The 26510-nt window shown below is 38.6% G+C and overlaps 2 protein-coding genes across 8 annotated transcripts in view; one reads left to right on the forward strand and one right to left on the reverse strand.

Moving 5' to 3' along the window:
• MED12L (mediator complex subunit 12L) overlaps positions 1-26510 on the forward strand; it is a 393990-nt gene that overhangs the window by 244648 nt on the left and 122832 nt on the right. The gene's annotated exons all lie outside the window — the stretch shown is intronic.
• GPR87 (G protein-coupled receptor 87) lies at positions 130-24277 on the reverse strand. 7 transcript variants are annotated; one of them, XM_069104768.1, is made up of 5 exons: positions 23897-24277; positions 23644-23723; positions 12056-12156; positions 6528-6660; positions 130-1239 (listed from the first exon to the last, which is right to left on the reverse strand). In XM_069104768.1, exons 4-5 carry the CDS (start codon positions 6559-6561, stop codon positions 200-202), a joined length of 1074 nt encoding a protein of 357 aa, XP_068960869.1. In that variant the 5' UTR covers positions 6562-6660; positions 12056-12156; positions 23644-23723; positions 23897-24277; the 3' UTR covers positions 130-199. The 7 variants fall into 7 exon arrangements, with proteins under 7 accessions (XP_068960869.1, XP_068960870.1, XP_068960868.1 ...); XM_069104769.1 differs by having other exon boundaries at positions 12056-12159; XM_069104767.1 differs by having other exon boundaries at positions 12056-12164.

Genomic DNA, 26510 nt, shown 5'->3' on the forward strand with positions numbered 1-26510 from the left:
CTGAAGGGCCTTTCTACCTCTAAGTCCATGATCTTTTGGCTATATTCAGTTTTTAGTTACTCTCAAGTCAGTATAGATTCCAGAGCATTTTCATTATTTTAAAGTATAATATGATGTTCTTAACCCATATGTAATCAAAAGAAATATTTATTTACACTTTTTACAGACTCATTACATATAGCAAGAGGGTTTCATAATGTCACACATCAGTATATTCATAATAAATGCGTACTTCTGACCTCCTGACACTCTGAAGTGACCGAATGCTTTCACTTCTCGTTCGGATATTTGATTTCTTGAACAGTCTCCGTGAAAACGACCGACACATGAAAAAATAAATGATCGGGTCCAGGCAAACGTTGCATGCCGACAAGAAAAGAGTCATTTCTCTGCAGTAATAGAGAATTATGTGTCCCGAATCGTCTAACAGCCTGTCCAAATGGCTAAATGTAAACGGTATTCGACATAAATGATAGGGCAGAAAGCATGTGAAAAAGACAGCCACGACAACTCTGATGCTTTGGTTATGCTTTCGTTTTCTGCTGGATTGACTAATAAATTGCTTACTGGATTTCTGTATGTACCTGGATATTGCAATGTAACATCCAATCAATATCACCAGGACGGCGACGAATAAGCAGCTGTTGACATGGATGACTGCCTGGTGCCATTTCACGCCTAGAGGACTTTTGAGTTTTGCGCATTCGTTGATGGTTTCTACCGTCGGTTGACCATTTGTAAGGATTATGTTGGGTAAGGCCAGAAAACCCATGACCACCCAAACACAAGCAGACAAAACCTTTGTAAAAGTGATGCTGTACATCCTAGAGTCGCCAAATGGCTTCACCACCTTCAGGTAGCGATCGATGCTGATCAGTCCGAGGAAGATGATGGAGGTGTACATGTTTGCGTAAAAGAGAACGGAGGAGTAGCGGCAGAGGAAAACGTTGAAGTACCACGGCCCGAAGCCTGTGTCGCGAACTATCCGGAAGGGAAACGTCAGGGTCATGATCAGGTCTGCGACCACGATGTTTTTGAGATAGAAAATGAAACTCGTTTTGTTTCTGATATGGAAGAAAATCCACACCGCGAGGCCATTGAGCAGAAGGCTTGCCACAAATATGACAAGGTAAAGCACTGGCAGGACTATGGTGACAAACTCCTTGTTAGCGGTGCTGTTCCTTGCATGCAGGTCGCTGGAGTTACTTGGAATAGAATTTCCCTGGTTCAGTTCGTCATCTGTAAAAGAACAAATTGTCCTTAGTGGTGATGGTCAGGACCAGCCTTGCTTTGCTTTTTTACACTGGCAGTGTCCACAATGATAGCAGGGATGAAAAATACCCACTCATTAGATCACAACCAGGAAGCAAAGTTTTGATCATGGAAGATTGGCATTTTTGTCTATACTGGTGTTCATCTGGGGGCAGCTGGGTGGTGCGGCGGATAGAGTGTCAGACCTGGAGTCAGGAAGACTCATCTTCCTAAGTGCAAATCTGGCCTCAGACGCTTCCTAGCTGTGTGACCCTGGGCAAGTCACTTAACCCGCTTTGTCTTGGTTTCCTCATCTGTAAAAAGACCTGGAGAAGGAAATGGCAAACCACTCTAGTATCTCTGCCAAGAAAACCCCAAATGGGGTCAGGACCGACTGGACACAACTGAACCACAAGTGTTTATTTGGTTGTGTGTGTGTGTGTGTGTGTGTGTGTGTGTACACGTGTATGCATGAGCAGACATGTGAACACACCGGTGGTCCATCCATCTTGTATCTCTTAGGTTTTATAGTAGATAGAGAAGTGGACCTGATGTCTGAAAGACCTAAGTTCAAATCAAGCCTGATACACTTAATAGTGGTATGACCTAGTTAACCTGTTTCCCTCAGTTTCCTTATATGTAAAATGGGAATTATAATAGCACCTACTGGGATTTCATGATTATTGTGCAGATTGAGATGATATTTGTATTATGTGCTGTAACCCTTGAAATTCTATATAAATGCGAGGTACTTTTATATTTCATATCATAAAAACTTATATTAGTAACTATTATATAAATTATTTATTTTATATTTAACTGATTAGACATATAGAGGTTGGGAGGCAATTGAACTGGTAAAAGACTTGTAGTATATTGCTCTGGACGTGCTTGAGCCTAGTTCTAGACAGTAATGGAGCACAGGTCTCCAGAAGCACTAATTTCTTTAATAATAATAATAATAATAATAATAATAATACTCTTGCTACTGAGGGACTAGATTTTAATATCACTGAGCAATGACTAGCTTAATGCTGCTTCATCACTCATACATGTTAGAACCTGGCAGAGCTTCAGGTTTTTTAATGGGTGTATAAAGTTAATATTGTCATTTCTATTTATACATTTGAATAATTTTTTTGCATGTATATATGTCTGTGTCATGTAAACATTTAATGAGTGCCTACTTTGTGCATTATTGTCTTCAGAAGTAAAGATAGTCCTTTAAAAATTAGAAAATATGTTTTGCAATCCCCCCTCCTTTCCTTTGTTTTCCTTTTCCTTTTCCCATTCCCATCTTCTTTTTCTCCCTTTCCTCTCTCTCCCATTTCTGCTTTTTTCCTCTTCTTCCTTCCATTAATGACTCGATTTCTTCTTGACCCAACTCTTTTTCAGTGAATTATTTTTTACACATGGTCTGGAAGAAATGGTTTCTAACAGTCAGCTTCTCTGTGTTATATTTAGAGTCATGTCTATACATTCACTCAATAGAGATGTAGCAAAGAAGTTGGTTTTTAAAAAATTGCAAATTAGGGCCCCCTAATTTTTGCCTGAGTTGAAAACCTAGACTTTTTCCGCATCATCTTGTTTCCTTTCCTTTATGTTTTTTTCCCTCTCACTCCATGCTGTGAATTGTTTTTTTATAACTAGTTTCCCTAGCTTGAATGCCCTTAACGCAGACTAGTAATTTCTCTCTAGACTTTCCTGTTCTAAGACGATAGTATTAATTAGCCTTTATGAGTTTGAAATGCCTGATTCAGCTCCCATATGTGTTATTATTCCCAGTTGTGAATGTTCTCTACAATTGCCTCCTAACCCACCCTTACTTAATGAAGTGTCCAAGCAAGGTCTGTGACCTAAGATATGCCTCCCTCTGGTCCCTTTCCTTCAGCTTCTTTCTTACCATTAAAAATACCTTTGTAAAATGTCTGTTTTTACTGCACTGAGGCATTATGGGAGGCTGTCAGGAGGATGAGGTTTGGAGGAAGCATGAATTAGATTATGAATTTAGTGTATCCTGGCTTTCTGTTTATAAATATCACCTGTTTACCTCCTGCTCTCATCCTGACCAAGTCCTGTGTCTCTGATAGGCTTTGAGATTGTGCCCATGTTGGACTATGTATCTGCTGTTTGTCCATTGACTGTGTTCAAAGAGAATCAACACCTGGGGGGTGGCTTTAATGTCTATAGAACTCTCCACCATCACCTACTCTGTGCCTTACCCAGGGTCACACAGCCAGTATGTGTCAGAGACAGGACTTGAACCCTCCTTATCTTCAAGGCCAGTTCTCTATATCCTGCTACATGAGGCTTCTCATGATTTTTTCTTTAGAGTTAGTTTACCAGTTATCTCAATTTCTTGATATTTTTGTTCAAGTGGATATAACTTGTGTGATAGAATATTCTCAGAGCAATACATGCCACATTTCTAAAGCTTTTATGAAATACCTGCTATTGTGGTCGGGGATACAGAGACAAAAGGACCAAATACCACCTGCCTTAAGGGAACTTAGAGTCTATTAAGAAGATATAATACTTAAATAGTAATAATAATAAGAATAATAATGATGCAATATAATTAGCACATCCCTTACAGGAGATGGTGCCTGAACTGAGTCTTGAAGAAAGCAAGGTCTTCTGAGAGACTGAATTGATGTAGGAGTCCATTCCAGCCCTGGAGAAGAGCCTGAACAAAAACAGTCTGACCTTGGATGGGATGGTGCAGTGAATGGAAAACTGCACAGGAGCTGAGTTTGAATCTTATCTCAGTCATTTGTTAGCTGTGTGACTCTGAACACTTGCCCTGAGCCCTGAACCTCTCTCTCTTATTTTTAAAATGAGAAAGTTGTAAATTTCCTATCTGCTCAAAAATCTACGAATCAAGAGAAAAATAATGTACTAAATAATAATTGCTGACTTTTGTTCAGCACTTTTATGTCAAAGAGGCATTTTATAGAAAGCACAGTGGTCTCACTCTAGAGAAGGTAGAGTAGGGTAAAGAAATTCATTTGAGAGGAGAACTACCCACTCTTGGAATGGAGTTCCTGAGTTCCGCGGAAATTAGATCACTACTGTGGGTGGTCAGACAGGTGTAGGAGGAGGAGGAGGAAGAGGAAGAAAACAGAAACAGTTTTCAAAGCACTTTTTAAAAATCCTTGTTCTTAAGATACCTTGTCACAAAGAACCAGCTCTTAGATGTGAAGAAAGATTATGGCCACATAATGCATTTAAATTAATTCTATTGTAACTAATGTGATAAAATATATTTATAATTAATATAAATTAATATGAAAAAATAATAGACGTGCCTGACTAGAAAAAGAATGCTGGTGGGTGGTGGTTCTTGAATCATGTTGTGGTTTTGAGACAAGTTGGTGTTCAACTTGATTATGTCTATCTTGGTGTTTACTGTCCTGGCAGTCAACTTTCATGTGCAATGTTAACCATTAGTGTCAAGGGAGAGCTCCTGATTAATGCAAAAGGGATGGGCCTAGACCTGATTATTTGCTTATGTAGCCATTCCAAAATCTACAGCTCATTTTTAGTCAAATTAGTTGACTTAATTTTAAATATAACACAATGAGAGAAAAATCATGGTTCCAGACACAGGAAGGAGGCTTTCTAGGGATTTGTTTGGTATGTTCTCAAGGATCGGTTCTCCAATTCTTCATCCTTTTCAGCTCTCACCCTTCATTTTTCTAAAGAATTATCTTCCCTATTTCTCCAAAAACTTGTCGCCCCAGACACTCACATTTCCCTTACTCAAGTTCTCCTTGTTGCTAGCTAGCTAGCCTCGTGACTAACTCAGGCACAAGTAATTGAATGGGACCTTTTTTTTTTTTTACTACCCCAGATTGTGACATATGCAGTATTGTTTCCCCCATCTTGCCCAGGTAGAAAATCTTATGATGACACCAGCCTTGGTGATTCAGTTAAGGAAATACCAGCTGCTGTTTCTCATCTCTTGGCAAATTAAACTGGCAAGCTCCTTGAGGTTTCTTTTTTATCCGTTGTGTGCGTCCCTCCCTATGTTTTGTGGAGTGTTCAATAACTGTTCACTGATTAATGGTAGTTTTATTTATTTAATTTTTGGTATGGATTCGTAAAGTCAGTGTGATCAAGAACTCCTACCTCCCAGTGTGGAATCTCCCTTCACTGTCACAGATAAGTAGCTCATATATAACTTAATCTTAGAAAGTTACCTGGGAGGTTAAGTTTTGTCAGGGGTTGTATAACCAGTTTATGGCAGAGGTGATATTTGAACTTACTTTCCTGGTTGATGGAGTTTTAAGGGTTTGGAGAAAGAGACTGAGAGAAAGAATGGACTTTTTTTTTTTTTTCATTTTTCTTTCTCTTTTATTCCTGTCTAGTGTTTTGTGTTCCACAAACTTTTTTGGAAGCTTATTAGCTCCACTCATGGAAAGGATTTCTTCACCTACTGCAGTGCTCTGAGCTATACTAGTTTTTATTGATTTGAAGATAATGCCAAGGAAGGGAAGATTTGTAGGAAGAAGGAAGGAAGATAATGCCAAGGAAGGAAGATTTGTTGGTATTGATCTTAAGGGGCTGGGGGGAGTGGGAAGCAGGGAAGGAAGGATTCCTTTTCTTAAGCCATCTAGTCGAAATGGGATCTTGTAGTTGGAAAAAGACCATATGGCATCATTATACCTGTATCCGAGAGCTATGCATCCTCTTTGATAATCCCCCAACCCTGTCATTGATGAATTATTGCTCATCAGGAGGTGGGGCTTTTTGGCTCAAAATGTGGAAGTATCAACAATGTGGCTCCTTAGTAGCTGATAGGGTGGGAACCTAAAGCTGAAGTAATGCAAATTATAGGGTGTTAACTCATTCTGGCTTAGGAGCATTTTCTAAATAGTTACCTAGGGTGATAGTGACATTGTCTTTTGGCTTCTTGGGAACCTCAGTGAACCTTGGTTTAGAAAATTAAATCTGGAAAATAATTCATAGTTGGTGGCGATTTTAATAATGCTTCTTACACATATGATTACACATTTTTCATGCTGAGCAATATTTTGGGGCTGGTCTCATGAGAAAAAAAGACTAAAATAAAATGAGATGAGTCAAACATCTAAATAGTGCCAACGTAAGTGTTTGGTATTTTGATTGAGGAAAATTCAGGTGTGCTTCTGGTGATTTAAAAATTATTGTCTTTGGTTATTATTAAAAAAAAAAAAAAAGATGTCCAACAGTAGAAACAAGACATCTGTGAATCACGTGAGACTTCCTTGTGCTTTCAAGTTTTGGGTTTTTACCTGATAATTTCCCACGCAGCAGGTTCAGCTCCATTCTTTAGCTGGGATAGATTTTTAAGCCAAAATGCTTGTCAGGACACACACGGATAAGACTGAGTCTTAGGTTCAGCATAGGCTGTGTCAGTCTGAACTCCTAGGCAAAAATGAATGTGGAAAATAAAAAATAAAACAAATGTTTCAATGGGAAGGAATTTTAGTTTCTCTCTCTCTCCCTCTCTCTCCCTTCTTCCCTTCTCCTCCCTCCCCCTCTTTCTTTATTTCCCTCTCTCTCCCTCTTTCCCTTTTTATGAAAATTAATTTTGATAGTCTCTTTGGCTTAATCACTGATTTGAATATGAAGAATGGAATTCCCATGTTACTCTCCTAAATTTCTGAGTGTTGTCTGTTCTTGTCTACTCTGGCCTGAAATAGAGCACCTATGACCTCCTGAAAACCAGGGCGGATTTCTAACAAGGCCTTGGGCCATTTTACTACTGATTTTTGTGGTTTTGTGTCTGCCTTGCAATCCTGTACTTAATATAGGTCACTGTCTCATTCTTGCCTCATAGGAGTGACCACGGCAGAACCAGCTATTGCCACTGTCCTTAGACAAAACTCTTGGCTCATGACATTCCAATGATGTCGTTGTATTATTATTCCCATTCACAGATTGGGGTGAAAAGAATTGTCCAGAAACACGGGCATGATATTGAGATGTGTGCTGGCATTTTCACTTGTTTCTTCTCGAATGTGAAATTCTACTTAACTTTGCCTTGTGCTTGGGGCAGTCCTTCTCCATGGTAAAAATGGTGCATGAATAGCAGGTTTGGTGTTCTCCCCACCCTAGACAGTCTTTGGATGAGAGTTCTAGGAGATCTTAGAAATTACCAGGCAGTACTTCTAGTGATGCCCAAAGAAATTGAGTCTTGTTCAAGTAGCAAATGTGGTTCCCTTGTCTCCAGACCACTGTTGGTGTATAGGAGAATAACTTGGGATTGTGGAAAATAAACGGTAAATTCTTACATATGACTGAAAAACAACGCCCCAACACCTGAGATTAGTTAGCATTGGTGCCTGGCACACCGTGAGTGTGTATAGTAAATGATTGTTGCTTGGCAAAATTCCACTTAAGAGCTTCATTGTAACTAGAGGTCTGATTTGGTCAGACCCAGAATACCGTGGTCCTTTACGAGAATGAAATTGGCCTCTACCCAGAAACAGCATGGACAGGACTGAGGACAGACTAATAGCCAGGTCCAAAATCATCTTGGTTGGAGTCTTGTATCTGACACTTAAGAATTGTGAGACCACGGTAAAGACATTAGTGAACCCCCATATGATCACCTCTAAGATGCAGATAATTATAACATTTCTATTACAGGGTGATTATCAGGGGTCCGGTGAGATAATGAATGTAAAGCACTCTACAGATATCACAGATGACTGGAGTGGTGGGTATTATTGTTATCATTATTGCTTCTAGTACTACTGCATAGGAGCATTGGTTTACATTTTTACTCTTACATTGGAAGATTGAATCAGAAAAGGAATTTGCTAAAATTACTTCATCTTTGGAAAATTCCAAAAATCCTGACTCTTTAATATTTTCCACTCCACCCTTAGGCACAGGAGGGGCAAAGTCACTATTTTTAGAGATTGAGAATATAAATGAAGAAGGGAACCACTTTTGGGTGGCATGTTTTCATAGAAAAACTCATTCTAAGAGGAACTAGGTTCTCTTGGACGAATTGAAACCATGTGGGACTTTCATGGCCCTTCATAATTTTGCTGTTCCCATGGTTAGGCAACCTCCAATCTAGCCCAGTTGCCTGCCTCTCCCTTTTCCTCTCCATCGCTGCTCCCTTTCTCCCTCCCCTCCCTCTCTCCTCTTCTCTGTTTCTCTGTATCTCCCTCTCCCCCTTTCTCTTTGTCTATCTTTCCACCAGAATTACCACAGGAAATTCTGGCAAATGTAACAGACATGTCTTTCCAGGCTGCCCCTTTGCAGCTGGCCAGGTACCAGCATATTAAAGAATTTTATTCATAAGGAAAGAGTTATTATAGTATGTCTTGTCTTCCACAGCAAATGCAGTCCCCTTTCTTCACCATCATTGCTTAAGATATTGCTGTGAGATTCCATGAAGGATAGGCATGACATTTTAGGTGATGATTCTTTCAGACAACCAGATCACAAGCCCATTTTTGAGATAAAGCACCCCATTTTTAATCTCTCCTTTTTTCTCTATGTGCATGGCATAGTTAAGTGCTCACTAAGTACTGGTTGGATATACCTCTTCTTATTTGGGATATATCAATCATTCTTGAGACCCCAGTTAGAATAAGGAAAAACTGGAGTGAATTAATTTCACATTTTAGTTTCTAATATGGGAATGAAAGAGAAGTGAAAGTCTATTTCTTGCAACTATTAGATGCAAGAAATCTTGATTACTTTTGTCAGTAGACTTATATTACCTTGAATAATTAAGTTTTGCCAGTACAGAAATTGTACTTTGAAGAAAACAAGTGGGCTCTGGAGTTAGGAGAACCAGAGTTCAAATCCGGCCTCAGACATTTACTAGCTGGGTGACTCTGGGCAAGTCCTTAAACCTGCCTGCTTCAAAAAAAAAAAAAGAGTAAAAAAACCCAAAATTAAAAGAGGTGGCTAGGTGGTATAGTGAATAGAGCACCGGCCCTGGAGTCAGGAGGACCTGAGTTCAAATCCGGCCTCAGACACTTGACACACTTACAAGCTGTGTGACCTTGGGCTTAACCCCACTTAACCCCAACTGCCCTGCCTTCCCTCCTCCATAAAACAAAAACAACAACAAAAAGTGGGTTTATAGTCTCTCTCTCTCTCTCTCTCTCTCTGAACCTTCCTCTTCTGACTTTTATCCAATGCAACAGACATATAGTAAAAGCATCTGTTTTTGACAAGATCCTGCCAGGCAACATAGATGCTGCATATAGAATGGGGAAGAGAGTAATTCAGCTTGACTGCAACATGGGTAGTGAAGGTAAATAGTATGAGACAAGGCTGGAAAGGTAAAATTGCAACCCTGTTGTCATGGAAGTTATATTTTATTCAGTGAAAAATGCAGAGGGACAGAAGTTCTTGGATAACAGAGTGACATGATAAGCCTTATTGACTGTTCCTTAATGTAGAACCACACTTGCTAAGAATTGCATGTGTCTTCAACCCAGGGAAATTTGGAAGTGCCAGCCTACAGAGGGGATGTGTAGATTCATATAGGGTCTTATGTTACTGTGCTATTGTAACATCAAGTTGGAGGTGGGGGGTGGGAGGTAGTGGATAGAGTCCTGGAATTGGAGGCAGGAAGACCTGAATTCAAATCCTGTCTCAGGGTTTTTATTGCCTTGGACCTTTTTCCACCGTTGAAGGACTGATTATGTTCCAGAGCCTTATGGTCATAGGATTTAAAACTGGAAGAATTTAGATTTAGTTATCTATTTCAGCTTTGTTATTTGGGAGATAAGGGAAACTGAGGTGAGATCAAGTAATTTCCACAAAGTCACATAGATATTAAGTTGTTTTTCAGTCATATCCAACTCTTTCTGATCCGATGTGAGGTTTTCTTGGGAAAGATACTGGAGTGGTTTGTCATTTCCTTCCCCAGTTCATTTTATAAATAAGGAAATTGAGGCAAATAGGGTAAAATGACTTGCCCAGGGTCACACAGCTAGTAAGTGTTTGATGCTGAATAATAACTGAGGAAGATGAGTCTTCCTGACTCCAGTCCCAGAACTCTATCCATGGCATCACCTCACTACCAGAACTAGAATTTGAAATCAGGTCATTCATGCCCCTCTCTTTTACTCTGGAATATTGCTACTTTGCGTGCTCCCTCCAAAGATGCAGCTCACAGCCGTTCTACAGGTCCTCAGTCATATACCTTTTTTTCACTTTCTTTCTGTCATTTTTCCATCATTGTCCCTAGAAGCCTTTGACTGTTACTTGGGTACCCATATGGCACGTAGGCTGCTGTACCCATTATCTTCACCCTTGCTTTTCCCATCACACTTCCCTTACAGCATTTGGGTCCACAAGTCACTCTTGGCAATGTCTTGTAACCCAGTTGTGTTCTGGGAAGGCATTATGGGAGAGAGCACTTAAGCTATGATGAGGTGGAGTTTTCTCACTTAACATCCTTCCCCAGAATCATACGGGCTCCCGACTGCAGTGCTGCCAGGAACTTGGACAGCTCTCCTCATCCCAAAGGACTTGCATGGAATGGAAATAGTCTTCCTTTTTTTGCTTTTGTGACCATTACCAAGCATTTGAAGAGGAGCTGATAGCACTTTAGGGTTTTCAAGTGCTCTGCCTGTGTTTATTCATTCGATCGTCACAAAACCACTGGGATGTAGGTCTTATTTTTATTCCCATTTTTAACTGATACTGAGGAAGGAGGCTAAGTAAATCACAGGAAATAAATGGTGCAGGGTTCAAATTTGGGTCTTAGAGACTCCCTAATACCAGCATTCTTTCTACACAAGTTACCATTTTCCATAGAGTTCTTATAGTATCTCTATGAAATCTGATGGCAAAAAAAATTATATTGTTTTATCATTAATTACAGTTAAATTACTTACAATTAACTAAGTTTATTTATAATTAATTAAATTTGCAGGAGTTAATTACAATTACATTATTTATATTATTTAAGGTCCTTTTAGCAGTGTCTTTGGGGAGAGAATCTATTGGTTTTCTCTCTCTTGCAATTTAGAGATGGGAAACATCCCAGTAGATCCGGGTCACTGGACCACTTGAGCCTCTGGGATCGCTCCCCCGATAGCTGTTGGATTTTTAGCTTCTATCTCCACTTTGGAACTTTCTTTTCCCTATAAAGGATAAGTGTTGCATCTTGTGACCTTTGACATTTGTCCTTTAAAAATCTCCATTCCCAAAAGCACTTACACCGGGAAGCTACATTGTGTCATCTAAGTTGTTTTAGGAATAAGAGTGTTGAGTACTAGACACAGTTCTTAGGTGCTGAACAGAGCATAAAATTAAACATGGTCCCTTCCCAACATTGAAATCCATTAGATTACATCTTAACATGGGTGGAACAAGTGTGAAAATGGCTGTTTTGCTAAGCTACAGGAAGACTCCCTTTCAAACAGGAAGAGCCAGCAGACTCACACAACTGTGAAATAGAAATGTGTTTATTTCTTCATCCTTTAACACTCCCTTTATTTCAGGGTTCAATTAAGTTTGTTTCATTTTTTATGAAAAGATCTTAGGATTCCCAAGGGTATCATTCTAAAGTCATTCCTTAGACTCTAAAATCTAAAGAGATTGTGTGTGTTTGTGTGTGTGTGTGTGTGGGCGGGGGGGAATAATAGTGACTAGATGCAGTGGACACAGTGCGTGGTGCTTAATAAATGTTTATTTTTGTTATTGGAAGTTGTTTCCCACTCTTCCATATGGCACTTTCTAGCTGTGTGACAATAAGAAATTCACTTAATATCTCAGCCTCAGTTTCCTTATTTGTAAAAATGAGCGTAGTCCTTGTCAAAGTTGAGTTGCTGACCTTCATTGAGGAGGATTTCCAATTAGTGAAAGAAGTTTCCACAACTGAATGGATTCACACCAATGAGATTTGCAAGTTTAAATCCTTTCTTCTTACCCTCTCTTCTCCCCTCCAAAAAAAAACAATATCAAAATAAAAATAAACCTATAGGACATCAACATTTTTGAGAAGCTCAAATGAAATGCAAAAACTGCTTTTTAAATCTTAATATGCAGTGTAAATGTCACCTGTTCTATCATTCTGCTCCCCATTGGCAGAAGTAAAATTTTACTACCAGATATATCTAACAATTCAGTTTTAGCACTTTGCCCTTCATGCAGGGTCCACTGAAAATGAAGAGGTGTCCAACTTGAGACCCTAAGGGACTCCTTACGTTGGTTCAGTATCATCATACTCAGGGGATGTCTAATTACTATAGAACGATGTAATAGAATTTTACCAACCCTAACGCTTAACTTGATTGGGGTGCTGTGAGAGTGTGCCTACAATAAATTATTTCAGAAATTGTGAATCACCAAGTCCCATAAATCACACAGGCAAACTTGATCTAAATTTCTTCCATCACTATTGACAGATCTCCATTTTTACATAGAAAACTTCTAAGTCACCAGGAATGAAACAATGGACCAGTGAAGAAAATGGTTCATTAGGACAATTCCTAGCCCATAGTAGGTACTAAGTAAATAAATGCTTGTTGAACGAATAAATGAATGAATGAACAAACAAATGGATGGATGGATGCTGACATGTCAGGTCACAAAATGTGGATAAGGATTAAATTTAAAAAAAAAAAACATAACAAAACAGCTATTTTCTAACATTGTACTAAAATCCAGATTGCTCCCAGCACTCATTTCAGGTGGTATTTAGTCACGTGTGACCTTGAAAGGTCACAATTTTATATAGAGCTAATATCTATTGTAACCATCAGTAATGTTCTCATCATCACCATTAGCCTAATAAGTGAATCACTTATATGCTTGTCATTCTTATTCATTGTGGTTTTCCAAGCCAGGGAGGTAGAAAATTAATAAGAAAAAGCCAGTAGGCTTAACCCAGAATTGGTGCCAGATTGGGGGTCTGTGTGTGTTAGTTCTTCCTGTTGGTATGTAAAATAGTTTAAATCTTTGGAATTCATTTAGCATTGGTTGATAACTATATATATAAAGTTATCAACTATATATATATATAGAAAGTTTATATATATATATATATGTATATAAACTAAGTCCTGAGTTCTTAGGCTTTCATGAAACTGAGATGTAAACATGGGGCAGACCTGGGATGGGATGGATTATGCCTAGAGTTGGCTAAGCAGTTATTTGTGTCTTCCATGTTTGTTGGCCTTGAACAAGTAGTTAAAATGTTCTGAATCTTAGTTTCCTAATCCATGAAAATGAGGGAGCTGGGCAAGGTGATCTCAAAGGTGACCTTTCCATGATGTATTTTTGTTCCTCCTTGGAGTTGGCGTCAGAGGATAGGAGATTGTTTCCAGTGTTAATGACTCATGTAACCATGGCCGTTCCTTACTTCTGTATCTGTAAAATGGGCATTGATACTTTCATTACCTATTTCACAGTTTCATAGGATTGTAGATTTAGATCTGGCAGAAACCTTGGAGGCCACCTTAGTTCAGTCCCTTCATTTTATGGCTGAAGAAACTGAGATGGAGATAGGTAGGTAGAAAGTGTCAGACAAAGGAGTTGAACCCACTGCCTCTGGTTGTTGTAGGGTAAATCCTGGGTAAATTTTAGAGTATTATGTAAATGTGGGCTATTATAAGTTCAGTATGCCTAGGATCTGTTAATTAACCTGCCTACCATATTGTTAGATATCGGGCATACAAAGCTAAAGTGAAAAACCGTCCTGTCTTCAAGTAGCTTACATTCTGTTTGATAAGACAATAGATTCCCATGCAATAAATAAGGGTAATTGGGAGTTGGAGGTGGGAGGAGGTACTAACAGCAAGGTAAATCAGGAAAAGGACCCATGGTTTTGGTGTGGGTTCTCCCTCCACCAATCCAGATGGCCACTTAGCTGTAACTAAGCATTCAGTCTTAGCTCCTTGAGGCATTGACTTGTCTATGGTTCCATAATTGGAAAGTTTCAAAAGCAGCATTTAAACCTAGGTCATTCTGATGACCAATCCGATGCTTCCCACTATCCTCCACTGTTAATTATTATTTTTTTATTAAATCACCATCATTAAGGCAGCCTGATAGAGTGGATAGACCTCTGTCTGAAGCCAGGAAGACTGAGTCCTGCTCTGACACATACCAGTTATATGGCCATGGCTGACTCATTTAACCTGTCAGTGCTCTGGACAGCTCTTTAAGAAAAAGATTCTTACTTAATCTTTCTGCTGTCATGGACACATTGGGCAATCCAGTGAAGCCTAGTGACCTCTTCTCACCATAATATTTTAATAAAATAAAATAAATATATTTCTAGATTATATAATTTATATTATATATTAAATCATTGACATTTATTATTGTTGTATATAGCAATATATAATGATATATAATTATATGTAATATATATGTTATTATATAATATATTATTAATTAAGCATTTTAAATCATATATAAATAATAAATTTAATATAATAAAATAAAAAAGCATTGAATAAAATGCTTAGAATTACAAATGAAACTACTTATGCTAAAATAGTCTTAAAAATAATTTTTTAAATCATGTTCGGAGTCCAGGTTAAGAAGTCCTGCTCTAAGTCTGTAAGTGCAAAACCAGGTGCTAGCCTGGTGACAAAGAGGTTCCCAGTGTCATTGAAATCCATTCTAGTTCCTGTCCTTATCATCATCATCATCATCTCACATAGTTCTGGGTGCACAGTAGATGCTAAATATTTGTAGCATGAATTGATTAAAATGATATTTATAGCATGCATTAATTAATTATGGTACCTAGTGATACTTCTCTATGGCCCCTTCTTGCCCCAAATTTTAAAGTATTTTCCAATATGTAAAATTTCATAATCAACAGAGGCTTTACTTATATCAGTTCAGTATTTTCTACTTTCCTATCTTTGAAAAGTTTCCTTTTATTAAATGGCAGACAAAAACAAATTGAGTTGTCTCTCTTAACTTTTAAAAATGTCTCATTTTGGGAGATCAGGGTGAGAATAAGGAGATATGAGAGCCAGGGTAGGGAATTTCTTTAAAGAAAACCTGCTTTTCTGGAGTAATGTTTATTGGCCCTTGCAGCTTACTGAAAGTACTTATTATTAGCCCTTGCCTGATGCTACCCAGTGGCTGTGTGACAATGGGTAAAGTATAAGAAGCCCTGAAATGGAAGAAAATGGAAATGTCTTAAAAGATAGTAGATAGCCAAATCTATGTCTCTCAAAGGGTTTTGTGTTTTTTAAACCACCACCACTACCATCGCCATTGTTGTTGTCATCATCATCAGTCTTAGGTTAAAATCAGTTAACTTCTCCAGGGATAAATACTTAAGACAATACCACACAATTTAAGCCCTTAATTATATATCTTTTCGTATTGTTTCATTTTCATTATTAAAGTTCATAACAAGACTTGCACTGATGATGCTTACTTATGTTGTAGCCTTAAGTTTGCAAAGTATTTGCAAAATACTCTCCATGCATTTAAAAGATTTTACTTATCTTGCCTTTTCATCTAGATTCTGAGCTTTTCTAGGGCAGGGACTGTGTCTTCCTTGTTCCTGTGTTCCTTCTATTAAGGATCCACCCCAATGGTGTCATCTCAAATAGAAATGGAGGCCACTAAGCCATTTCTTAGGCTCCCTGTGGATCACACATCAACTCAATACAATAAATATAGGCAATAGATTTTAAAACTAACTTATTTTGGTAAAGATTTCCCAATTGCATTTTAATACACAAACATTTAAGTGTCTACTATAATACTGGGGATACAAAAGCAAAAATGAAATAGCTTCTGCCTTCAAGGAACTTACATTTCTACTACATATCACTTCCTATAAATAAGGGCCAAGGTGGTCAGTTAGGTGGCACACTGGATAGAGTCTCAGGCCCAGAGTCAGGAAGACTTAAATTCAAATCCAGCCTCAAACACTTACTAGCTTTGTGACCCTGGGTAAGTCATTTAATTCTGTTTACCTCAGTTTCCTCATCTATAAAATGAACTGGAGAAGAAAATGGTGACCACTCCAGTATCTTTGCCAAGAAAACCCTAAATGATGTCATGGAGAGTCAGACATGACTGAAATGACTTAATAGCAACAACAAGGTGGGCAGAGACGGATACTGAATGTGACAAAGAATGTAAGGCTGGCTTCCTTAAAGAACCACTTACTGTGTGGCTGATACCATCCTACACAGCTCTCCTTGATTCATACTATGGACAAGCCAAACTATTCACCATTCCCTGCACTCACTTTGACCTCTCCTATCTTTGCCCTCACCATTATGTGGGCCTACATGCCTTTGAACTTTGCCTGAGTCATCTCTGCTTATTGTTCCCTATTATCTCCAGGGTCAAATATCCTTCATTGACATTTAAAGCTCCTTATAACCTGGCCTCTTCCTTGCTTTTCCATCTTCTTACACCTGACCCCCTCCATCAAACTCGATAATCAAACCACACTAGCCAACATATTGTAACACATACATGGTATTCCATCTGCCATCTCCCTAATTTTTTGATGACATTTTTTAATGTCACATAATTTCCCCTAGTATTCTTCCCCCTATCCTTCCCAGAGAGTCATTCCAAGTGGACCTGTTTCATCTATACACTGTCTATTTCATTAGAATAAGGGAAGGAACTATTTCAATCTTTCTTTGTATTCTCAGTGCTCAGAAATAAGTACTTACAATGCTTTGTGATTTATTGATTAAGGTGGAATTCAGAGGTCACTTACTCCATAAAGCCTTGAGTCCCAGCTGGAAATGACCCTCACAGTTCTTATAGTACTTTGATCTGGAGATACACTTATGTTTGATGTGTTGTGTTCTGCCTTGTCCTCATTTGTGCATCTGTCTTTCCTTAGCATCTTAGGACTAGGAGCTGTTTGAGGAGAGGGCCTGTGTTTTATTTCATCTTCCTATTTGCTAGTCTCTCGTAGGTGAATTGGATCATGCTTTTTCATCTTGACTTATGCTCAGTGTGTATTTCTTCTTGTATTGCCTAGCCTTTGATATAATGGGCTCCCTGAGATTTTCCTTTTTAAAAAAGAGGACTTAATCTAGGCTCTAATTGCACAACAGATCCCTCCTTAATTACACAAAATAGAGGGCTCTGTTTGTGAATACAGCCCCTGTTTAATGGTGTTGAGCTTTGCTTCTGACCCTGAGAAAATGAGATAATTGAGCCCTCTGGCATTTTCCTGGCTCCCCTGTAACTCTTACCATGCTGTGTAAGACAAGAAGCAGGACTTTATCCTACCATGTTTTTTAAGCCTGGATGATAAGTAGCTTTGCACTTTAACTGCTGACCAAGGAAGGGTTCTTCTTCTCCCGCATACACTTAACACTGGGGTTTGGGAGTGGTTAGCATGGACTCTGGTGAATGTGAACGTACTTGGCTTTCTTCCCCAGACAGTTTTAAAGAAGAACTTGTATCTCCTTTTGGGTTTGGCTTGATCTGACATCTTATCAAGCATAAGGTTTCGGTTTCCAATTTTCGGTCCTGTTCTTTCTTATCTTTAGATAAGGTTTATCTTTAGATAAAGGTTTATCTTTAGATAATGTTTATCTTTAGATAAGATTTATCTAATGATAGCTGGGTGGTACAGTAGGTAGAGTGCTAGGGCTAGAGTCAGGAAGACCTGAATTTAAATCCAACCTCAGACACTTCCTAGCTGGGTGACCCTGGGCGAGTCACTTAACCCGTCTGACTCAGTTTTCTCATGTATAAAATGAGTACCTTCCTCTCAGTGTTGTTTTGAGTATCAGATTAAGTAACACGTCAAAGAGCTTTGCAAACCTTAAAGCGCCATATAAAATGCCAACTATGATGATAATGTTGATGATGACGGCATCCTGTGGAACTTTGTAAAGTGCTTTATGTATATCTGATTTCATTTGTGCCTTATAACCACCCCGTTAAAATAGGAAGTTCAGATATTATTATCCCCATTTACAGTTGAGAAAACTGAGGCTTGGAGATTTTCCTATGGGTCACACAGTCAATGCTAAAGTCAGGATTCTGGATTCAAATTCTATTCAAGCAACATTTTATTAAGCCTTTTTCCAAAGGCATGGTGCTAGATGCTGGAGATTAAAAAGAAAAAGTGAAACAGCCCCTGCTCTCAGAAAGCTTATATTCTGCCCTCCAGATGTCATCAAAAATCATCACCAAGCATTTATTAAGCTCTTACTGTGTGCCAGACACTGTACTAAACCCTGTAGATACAAAAAAAGTGTGGGGGAGAGGGGTGGGAAAATAAGCCCTGCCCTCATGGAGTTTATGCTCTAATGGGGGATACAGCTTGGCCCACACCTGATCCAAGGGTAGTAGATGGAGAGCAGTACAGGGTTTTTTGCCTATAAATTCTGTACTGTTCCCCCGCCCCAATCTAGAGCATAGCATCATGGAATTTGTAGCTGGAATGGACTTTCCCACCTCTCCCCCCATGAGTGGTTGTAGAAGAAGAAACCCAGGGCTCACAGTCTTGTCTAAAGTCATGTGGGTAAAAAGTGGTAGAGTTAGAATTTTAATCCAGGTTCCTTTGACTCCAGATCTAGTGGCCTTGCCTTTTCTTCCCTTCCCAGTAATAATAATAATAATAGCTAATATTTATATTACTCTTTAAGGTTTGCAAATAAATATTATCTTATTTGTTCTCAAACCATCTGGTAGTTTCTGTCACTGGCCCCATTTTATAGATGAGGAAACTGAGGCAGACAGATTAAGTGACTTGCCTAGGGTCACACAATAAGCCAAATCTGAACTCAGGGTTTTCTGACTCTAGGTCCTACGCTTTATTCACTGAGATACCTAGGTGCCGCTATTCATCAGAAGATAAAAATATTTTTTTTTTAAAAAGTCTAAAGTGGGAACATAAAGTACTTGGGCAGAAAACAATCCTTTAATGTCAGTAAGACACCACATTTTAATTAAAGCCCAGAGTTAAGAGATTTGCCCAAGGTTATACCACTATTTAGTATCGGAGCCAGGAAGAAAAGCAAGTTCTAGCCTGGGTCCCATGCTCTCGATTATCCCATAATGCTGCCTCTGTTTGACCAGTGCGCAGTGTCATTAAAGCCAAAATGTCCTAATTCAGTGCAAGGGTTGATGCCATGTGTCTCCTTCATTCTTATTCATTCCCTTAATCATATTCAATTCAATAAACATTTCTCAATCATCTACCATATGTAAAGCACATTTGGCTTCTGGGAACAGAAAGGTCAAGTACATATGAAAATATGTATGGCAAAAGTGAAAATATGAAAAGTGATCCAGACAAAGTGCTTTAGATAACTTAGTTGGAAAAGTGACAGCTGGCAGGATGAGGGCAGACTTCTGGAGAACCTGTCACTTGAGCAAAATCTTGAAAGGAGATGTGGTTTCTGAAAGACAATGATGAGAAGGAAGTGTGTTCTGGGCAGGAGAGAATGGAGGTGTGAGAATGAAGGACTAACTTACGGGCAGAGAACAGCTCAAGGCCTATTTATGACTAGTGTTTGTGTAGGGCAGGAATGTAAAGTTACAAAACATACAAAAGACACATTAAAAACAACAATATGCATTATAGGATGATGTGAAAGGCACCATGGATAAGTGTGATGGGGCATAATACCAGTATAATACCAGTTAGCGTGTGATGGGAAAAGGAGAGACCCAACCAAAATGCTCTAGGAAAATTGGAAGAAGGGAATTTAAGCTGGAAGACCCCATTGAGATAGTGGCCTCTGAGCAGAGCCTTGAACATGGAGGACTCTGGTAGGCAGAATTGGGGAAGGAAGGAGCCTCAGGCAAGGCCCACACAAATACATGGAATTTAGGAGTTGGCAAACTGAGTGAGGGGGCAAGGAATAATCCAGTTTGGCTGGAATATGCAGTGCATGATGGAGAAAATTTTGAAATAAGCCTGGAAACTTGGTTTGGAGACAGGTTGGGGAAAGGCTTTAAAAACCAGGCTAAAGAAATGGTATTAAATCCTAGCAACAGTAGGGAGCCATCGAATATTTTTGAAGAGTGGAGTAACAGGTTCAGAGGTTCATAAGATAATAAGGTCATTTCTGGAGGTTGTATGTAAGGAGAGAGGGAGGGGAGAGAGAAAAGGTGCTCAGTGAGGAAGGCTGCTACAGTGGCTTAAAGAAGAAGTGGTGAAGCCCTAGACTAGGGAGATGTCACAATGGAGAGACGGCAGTGGATAAAGGTGGGGGCTGTGGAAGTAGACTGAATAGGATTTGGCCACTGATTAGACTTGTGGGGTGCTGTGGGGCAGTGAGAACAGAGAAGTGTCAAAGAGGATTCTTGAGGTTTCAGGCATGGGTGCCCAGGAGCATAACAGCAACATGAGCAGAAACAGAGAAATTGGGAGGTGGGACAGGTCTTTTTGGAAAGATAGAGTCCAATTTAGGATATGATGAGCTTGAAATTATAGCAGTTTCTAATCTCCATCTTGGGTTCTGGATTCAGCTAGCACTTAGGGATTCAAGGTTGAAAATCAAGGAAAAGGTAAATTGGATAAAAGCATAAATTGGAGAGACCCTCCATGGAACTGGTCATTCAGACCATCAGAGTAGGTGAAATGAACGAGAGAATACAGAAGGCACAAGAGTCTTGTCTCTGCAGGAAGAGTGGTGTTGAAAGACTTGGTTTAGGTGTGGGCAGAAGACACTGGACCGGTTAAGGAAATCCAGGAGGAGGAGGAGGGCCAGGAGACAGGGATCCTTAAATGTCAGAGAGGGCAAGGGTACAGAATGCTTCAGGAAAGTTAGGCATGTACACCAAGCCCTGCCCTCAGTTTTTAGGCTACTAGCCCCAAGTGCTGCGATTAATCTTTGTATTAATATATGTATCTAGCATGCTTTCTTGCTGGCCCCCTTCCTTGCCTTTAATTATAGCTTTTAGGATTCTTCATTGTTCTCTGAGAGAGCCTTACTAAGCATCTGATACTCCCTGACCTAGCAAGCATCCAGCCAGCCCATGTTGAGCATGCAGCCCAGGAGTGCCCTCAGATCAAGCACACTGAGGCATCAGCAGGTTGTCTCTCGGCACAGATGCTTTGCTACTTAAAGGAGGGGAAGTGAAACACAGAGAATTCAAGGAAGGAAGGAAGACAGAACCTGAAAGGCAGACAGCCACAAACCTAAATATCTACTTCTAAATTAGTCTCCTTCCTCCCACCCACATCCCTAAATGTAAATAATTCTCTTGCCCCTATTTCTCTTGGTAAGTTCTTCCCTCCTCTTTCAAAACTTAGATTGTACATGTAAATCAAACTTTAAATTGCTGTGTAAATGCTAACTATATTTACCACCACCACCACCAGTACTACTACTACTATGCTACTACTACCAGCACTAAAACTACTACTACCACCATCACCACTACCACTAAACCTAATCTTATTTTTTGGCTGCCAGATCTCTTTTTTTCCCCTCAGAGTGTATCTTAGAACCTGACTCCTTGGAGCCTAGGTTCAAATCCTGCCACCTACACTTACTAGTTGTGTGACTATGAAAAAGTCACCTAATCTGAGTCCTACTTTCCTCATCTCAGGGGGCATAATATTTTATCTGTAGCACTCATCAGCTTGAATTGTCACAAGACTCAAACTCCATCAATGTTGCTTGTTTTTATTACTGTAGAAAAGTAGCCAACCTGCCTTTTTTTTTCTTCCTACACCTCAGACTGGGACACTGTGAAAACACAAAAGCAATGATGTTCTGAGGCTAAAGATAAAATTTATTTTGCCTCCCCACCTACACTTTTTAGGGTTAGGAAGAAATGGCTAGTAAGGCCATGAGGATAATAACATAAACTCCCAGAAAAGTCAGCTAACTTCCTTTTTGAAAAAGTAGTCTAGAGGTGAGTGAACATTGGATCCTTTTGACTTCTGAAATTCCTTATCAAAACAGAACCCTCAATAGAAACTGCCCTCTTTTCATATAGATTATTTCACTCTGATATGTAGGTCACATTCTTCTTCCAAAGGCGGCATTAATGGGCCATTCTCTTGCCTATGCCCTGGAAGGCAATACCATGCAAGGGTGAGCTCTGGCAGATCTTATCAAGCTAAGAAGGCTTCAGGTGTGGGCCTGGTGATGGGCACAGCTGTTAATGAAAACTGTTTCTCTACTCAGTCTTGAAGAAGTTGTGTTCTGAACTGGTCCAGACTGATCAGATCCCAGATCCTTGTATTGAAGTGTGTGTATTTGTACTGAAGGTGCAATGGACTATCTGTACCTTGAATGCCATGCTTTTCTTGATTTCAGCTATTGATTTTTACCCAGTTTGTATGGTGGTGGTAGAGGTGTCTATTAATGAAATGGAAACTTTAAAGGATTTTATTTTACTGTGATTATAATCCATAGATTTAAAACTGGAAGGGACCTATGTCTACCTAGCCTTCATCTTACTGGTAGCTTTGAACCTAGGCCTTCTGAGGTCAACTTAAGAGATTTTCCCAGTATGCTCTGCTGTCTCTAAGTAAAAATGAATGTCAGTTTAAAAAATTACATATAAGTTTGAAAAATATGAATGGAGGATGACACTCAGATGAATACTGGCTTAGAAATACCTTCAAAAATGTCAGTGTGTGGTCTGACTGGTAACTTTAACCTTCTCTTCGTAGCCTCTCCTTTTGTCTGACACACACACGTGTTTTCATCTATGTATGTGTGTATGTGTATTTGTACATACACATGCATATACACATACATATAATACACACATGTGTATTATACATGTATATATAAATACATAATATTTTGCTTTTTTATGTTTTTCTTATTTTTAGCCAGCTTTTTTCAACTACCCAATGAAATGACAAGTTTTCAACTAAAAAAAAAAAACCCATAGTATGGTTGCTAAGCTCTTTGTTGTAACTATGTAATTTTCTCAGTGACTCTTACCTGACATGTTTTAACATGATTTCTGAAGAATCTGAATGAGGATTACCCCGTTCTTTTATGGTACAATGAAAAGAATGAGATGGCTTTTTTTTTCTTTTTTAAGACATGAAGATGAAAAAGTTTTAGTCTTTTTTTTTTCCTTTTCAAATAAATGACCAATTTGGATAATATGAGATAAAAATTAATTTTGGCTTTCCATTGCAAACAGTTGTAAAAACAAACTTTGGGTTTTATTCCTCTGGTCGAGTGTCAGTCAGTAGGACCCAGTACCAAACCTCATTCTTTTCTTTTGGAAGCAGTTAACACATTGTAAAAAACCTCTGCTTTTTTAGCTCTCTTGGAAATGGTGAAAACCCAGCGAATGGTGATTCCTGCCTGCAGTTCTCTACCTTGCATTGAGCTTTTCCTTATTTTATTCTGCTGACATCTCAGCTCCCCAATTTTTCAACCGGATTTAATCACAGACCTAATTAAAGTCTTAACCAGTGCCTTCGACACCCTGTGCAAGTCAATTTCCCCCAAACTCCCAACCATTTACCTGTCATTGTTTTCACTTTCCATTGGCCGGTTGAGCGTCTCCAAATCATCAGGCTCGAATCTCAAGAATAAGTCTGGAAACTAGTAAAAGCAGAAAAATCGTTCTTTTTATAAAAACCGAAAAAGAATCATTTTTTTTTTCTTCAGACAAGGTAGGCGCTCCTCCTTCACTTGTCCTCTGGGACACCCTTTCAAATTCCCCGGACCAGGAAGAACTGGAGCTACTCCCTTGGTTGTGAATAAAATTGACTCACCTGCAAGTCAGTGAGTGTAGGTGAGGTTGGCAGACTGAGAACCTCGTTTCCTGAACCTGAAGGAATCCTAGCAAGGGAAGGGATTAGACAGTGATTCACCTGAAGGGAGCCTGTTGGATCTGTGCCCAGAATGCCAGAAAGCTGCTCTAAGGAGTAATGGCCACATTTCAAGGACTGCTGAGACTTGCCCTGTCTCTTTGGTAACTTTTTGGGGGATTCCTATCACTAAAGCTGCACTTTTAAGGTTTCTGCATACGCTTGCCAAAGGACTTACTAAGTAATTTTGTCAGCTACTGTTGTTTGCAAAGCATCACCACTGTTCTCTCCACTCAAACACAACCTCAAGTTTTCCTGTTCCTTCTGAAGCTCCCATAGAGTGATCCTTCAAGATGCCTCCTTTTTCCCTGCATATGAAACAGAGGTTTTTGTTATATAAGAAAAAAATAAAGCTTCCAAAAAAAAAAAGCCCAAATAATCAATAGGGATTCCTGACAAACTAACTTCATACCCAGGACGGATAATGAAGAATTTTGAGGTGCTTTTGCTTTTCTAAGAAAAGGAAAAATATAATTGGTAACAGACCAAAAGAAGATTCATTTTTAAATGATCTTTTTTTCCCCCACAAACAATAACCAAAGCCAGTTATTCAAAAGGAAGCATTAAAATTCTGTTTTTTCCTGGCTTATTTAATTTTCAGTGGTATTTTTCCTAAAGGTTTATTCTTTCTTTTTTTCAGGTTTCCCTATAATTTTTTCTAGAAGAATTTCAGAGATTACTAAAGAGCAGGTGCTACTAACATATTCAATTTCATGCTGAAATGTTTCTTCAAATCAAGCTTGATCTGTCTGCATGATACATTAGATTACAAACTTTCTCTATGTTGTAGTTCTCGGGAAAATATGGAGGACAGGTTCCCTTTGGCACCCGCTTGGAGCAGTTTGCTTTCTGAAACATGATTGCCTCACATTTCTATACGAGGAACTTTCCCCAAGTTTTATTATTATCTTTATTATTATTAATTACTGTATTGCATCAACAAAATTTATAAAAGGTCATTCTTTGATCTCTGTGGAACCTAGAATTCCTTAGATACAACATAATAGTAGGGTATAAAAGGAAATTAAGAGAAAAATACTAGTATTTTAAAAATAAAATCTGACATCTTTTATTTTTATATCACCTAAACTTCTCTTTGTATTTCTCCTCTTATATTCAGAGAGCAGCCAGTACAATGTATTTTTTTTTTGAAGAAAGGAATAGGGGAGGGGGAATCAGACAAACTATATGTGTGTGTGTATATGTGTTATATACATACATATATGCATACATATACATATGCACACATATACACATACATTAAGATATTTGTTTTCAAGATATATAAATATATATTCAAAATAATTATTTTCAATACATATTTTCTATATATATTTTAAAAATATATATGTAAATCGTACATTATATGCAGTGTTCTGTAGCCATTGATAAAACACATACACACTCACACACTCCCAGCAAAGGAGTAGGGAGTTGTTCTTTAGGACAATATTTTTCAAGAAGAAAAATTCAAAAGGGAAAAAGATTCTGACTTGCATTTCTGCAATACACACGTAGTAATAGTAACCTAGAAAAAGGATGTGAAGGGGGGAAAATTAATAATACCTTAACCCCAGGCCATAAGTAGAAATTTTATTCAAATCTGTAAGATGGGGCAGATACATTTCCCTAGTGTGGTTTTTTGCTTTTGTTTTTTGGAGATTCATGTTGTGTGGTCTGCTTCATTATCTTCACAGGTCTCTGGAAACCTTGTTATTGTCCATTTCAAAGAGAAAGGGGAAGTCGAGTACTTCTTGACATACCCTGGCAAAACTGGGCAGTTGTCTCAGTGGGCCCCCAGACTCACTTTTATTTTTTCCATTATGCCTCAGAGCTTTATGTCTTTATAATGTGTCTATGTCTGACTTAATTAAAACCTGCTCTTCCAATAAGGGCTTGCTAAACTCCTTCACACTGATTTGCATTTTGATAGTGGACAAAATCTTAAGTCAAAGGAATACATTTCCAGTCGTGGATTTTCAGGAGTTAATTATGTATGTTGAGATAATACTTTGGTAGAAGGCAGAGGGACTGCCTCTTATAGAGGATAGGAATGATCCTTTTATGTTAAACATGTCGTAAAGTTGTTTCACTTTCCAAAAATGTGTTTGTTTACTAGATTGCAATTCCCATATTACATATATAGGTCTTTGATTCCTTATCTAAGGGGGTAAAAAGTTCCTTCCAGCACTCAAACTATATTATTAATACCTAGTGAATGAATGAGGTGGGTGTTGGGGGAAGGGAATTAGAAAGATTGGGGGTCGAATTGAATTTCTTTGTCTTTTTAAAAATTGATGACTTTTGTATCTAAATTAACTTAATTTCTGAACATATTCCAACTTCCCTACTCAGTGAATAATATATATGTATTGTGTATTTATGTACATGTGTGTGTATAAACACAAAGCATTTTTTTTTAAGACCAGTTCAGCAAAATCAGCCAAGACCCTGTCTGACAGGATATGTACTGTCAAACTGAATTTTTTTACTTTAGCAATCTGGTAAACAAATACAT

Source organism: Petaurus breviceps, unplaced genomic scaffold (assembly GCF_028583685.1).
Source record: "Petaurus breviceps papuanus isolate PSGF00001 unplaced genomic scaffold, PetGlider_PUasm1.0 688, whole genome shotgun sequence".
Classification (NCBI taxonomy): domain Eukaryota; kingdom Metazoa; phylum Chordata; class Mammalia; order Diprotodontia; family Petauridae; genus Petaurus; species Petaurus breviceps.

Excerpts from the sequence above, each read along its gene's own strand:
- GPR87 (XM_069104768.1), bottom strand. The coding sequence starts at position 6,561 with ATGGAGCTGAACCTGCTGCGTGGGAAATTATCAG. Across the intron at positions 1,240-6,527 it reads GCTGCGTGGGAAATTATCAG|ATGACGAACTGAACCAGGGA; the intron begins GTAAAAACCCAA and ends GTTCTTTTACAG.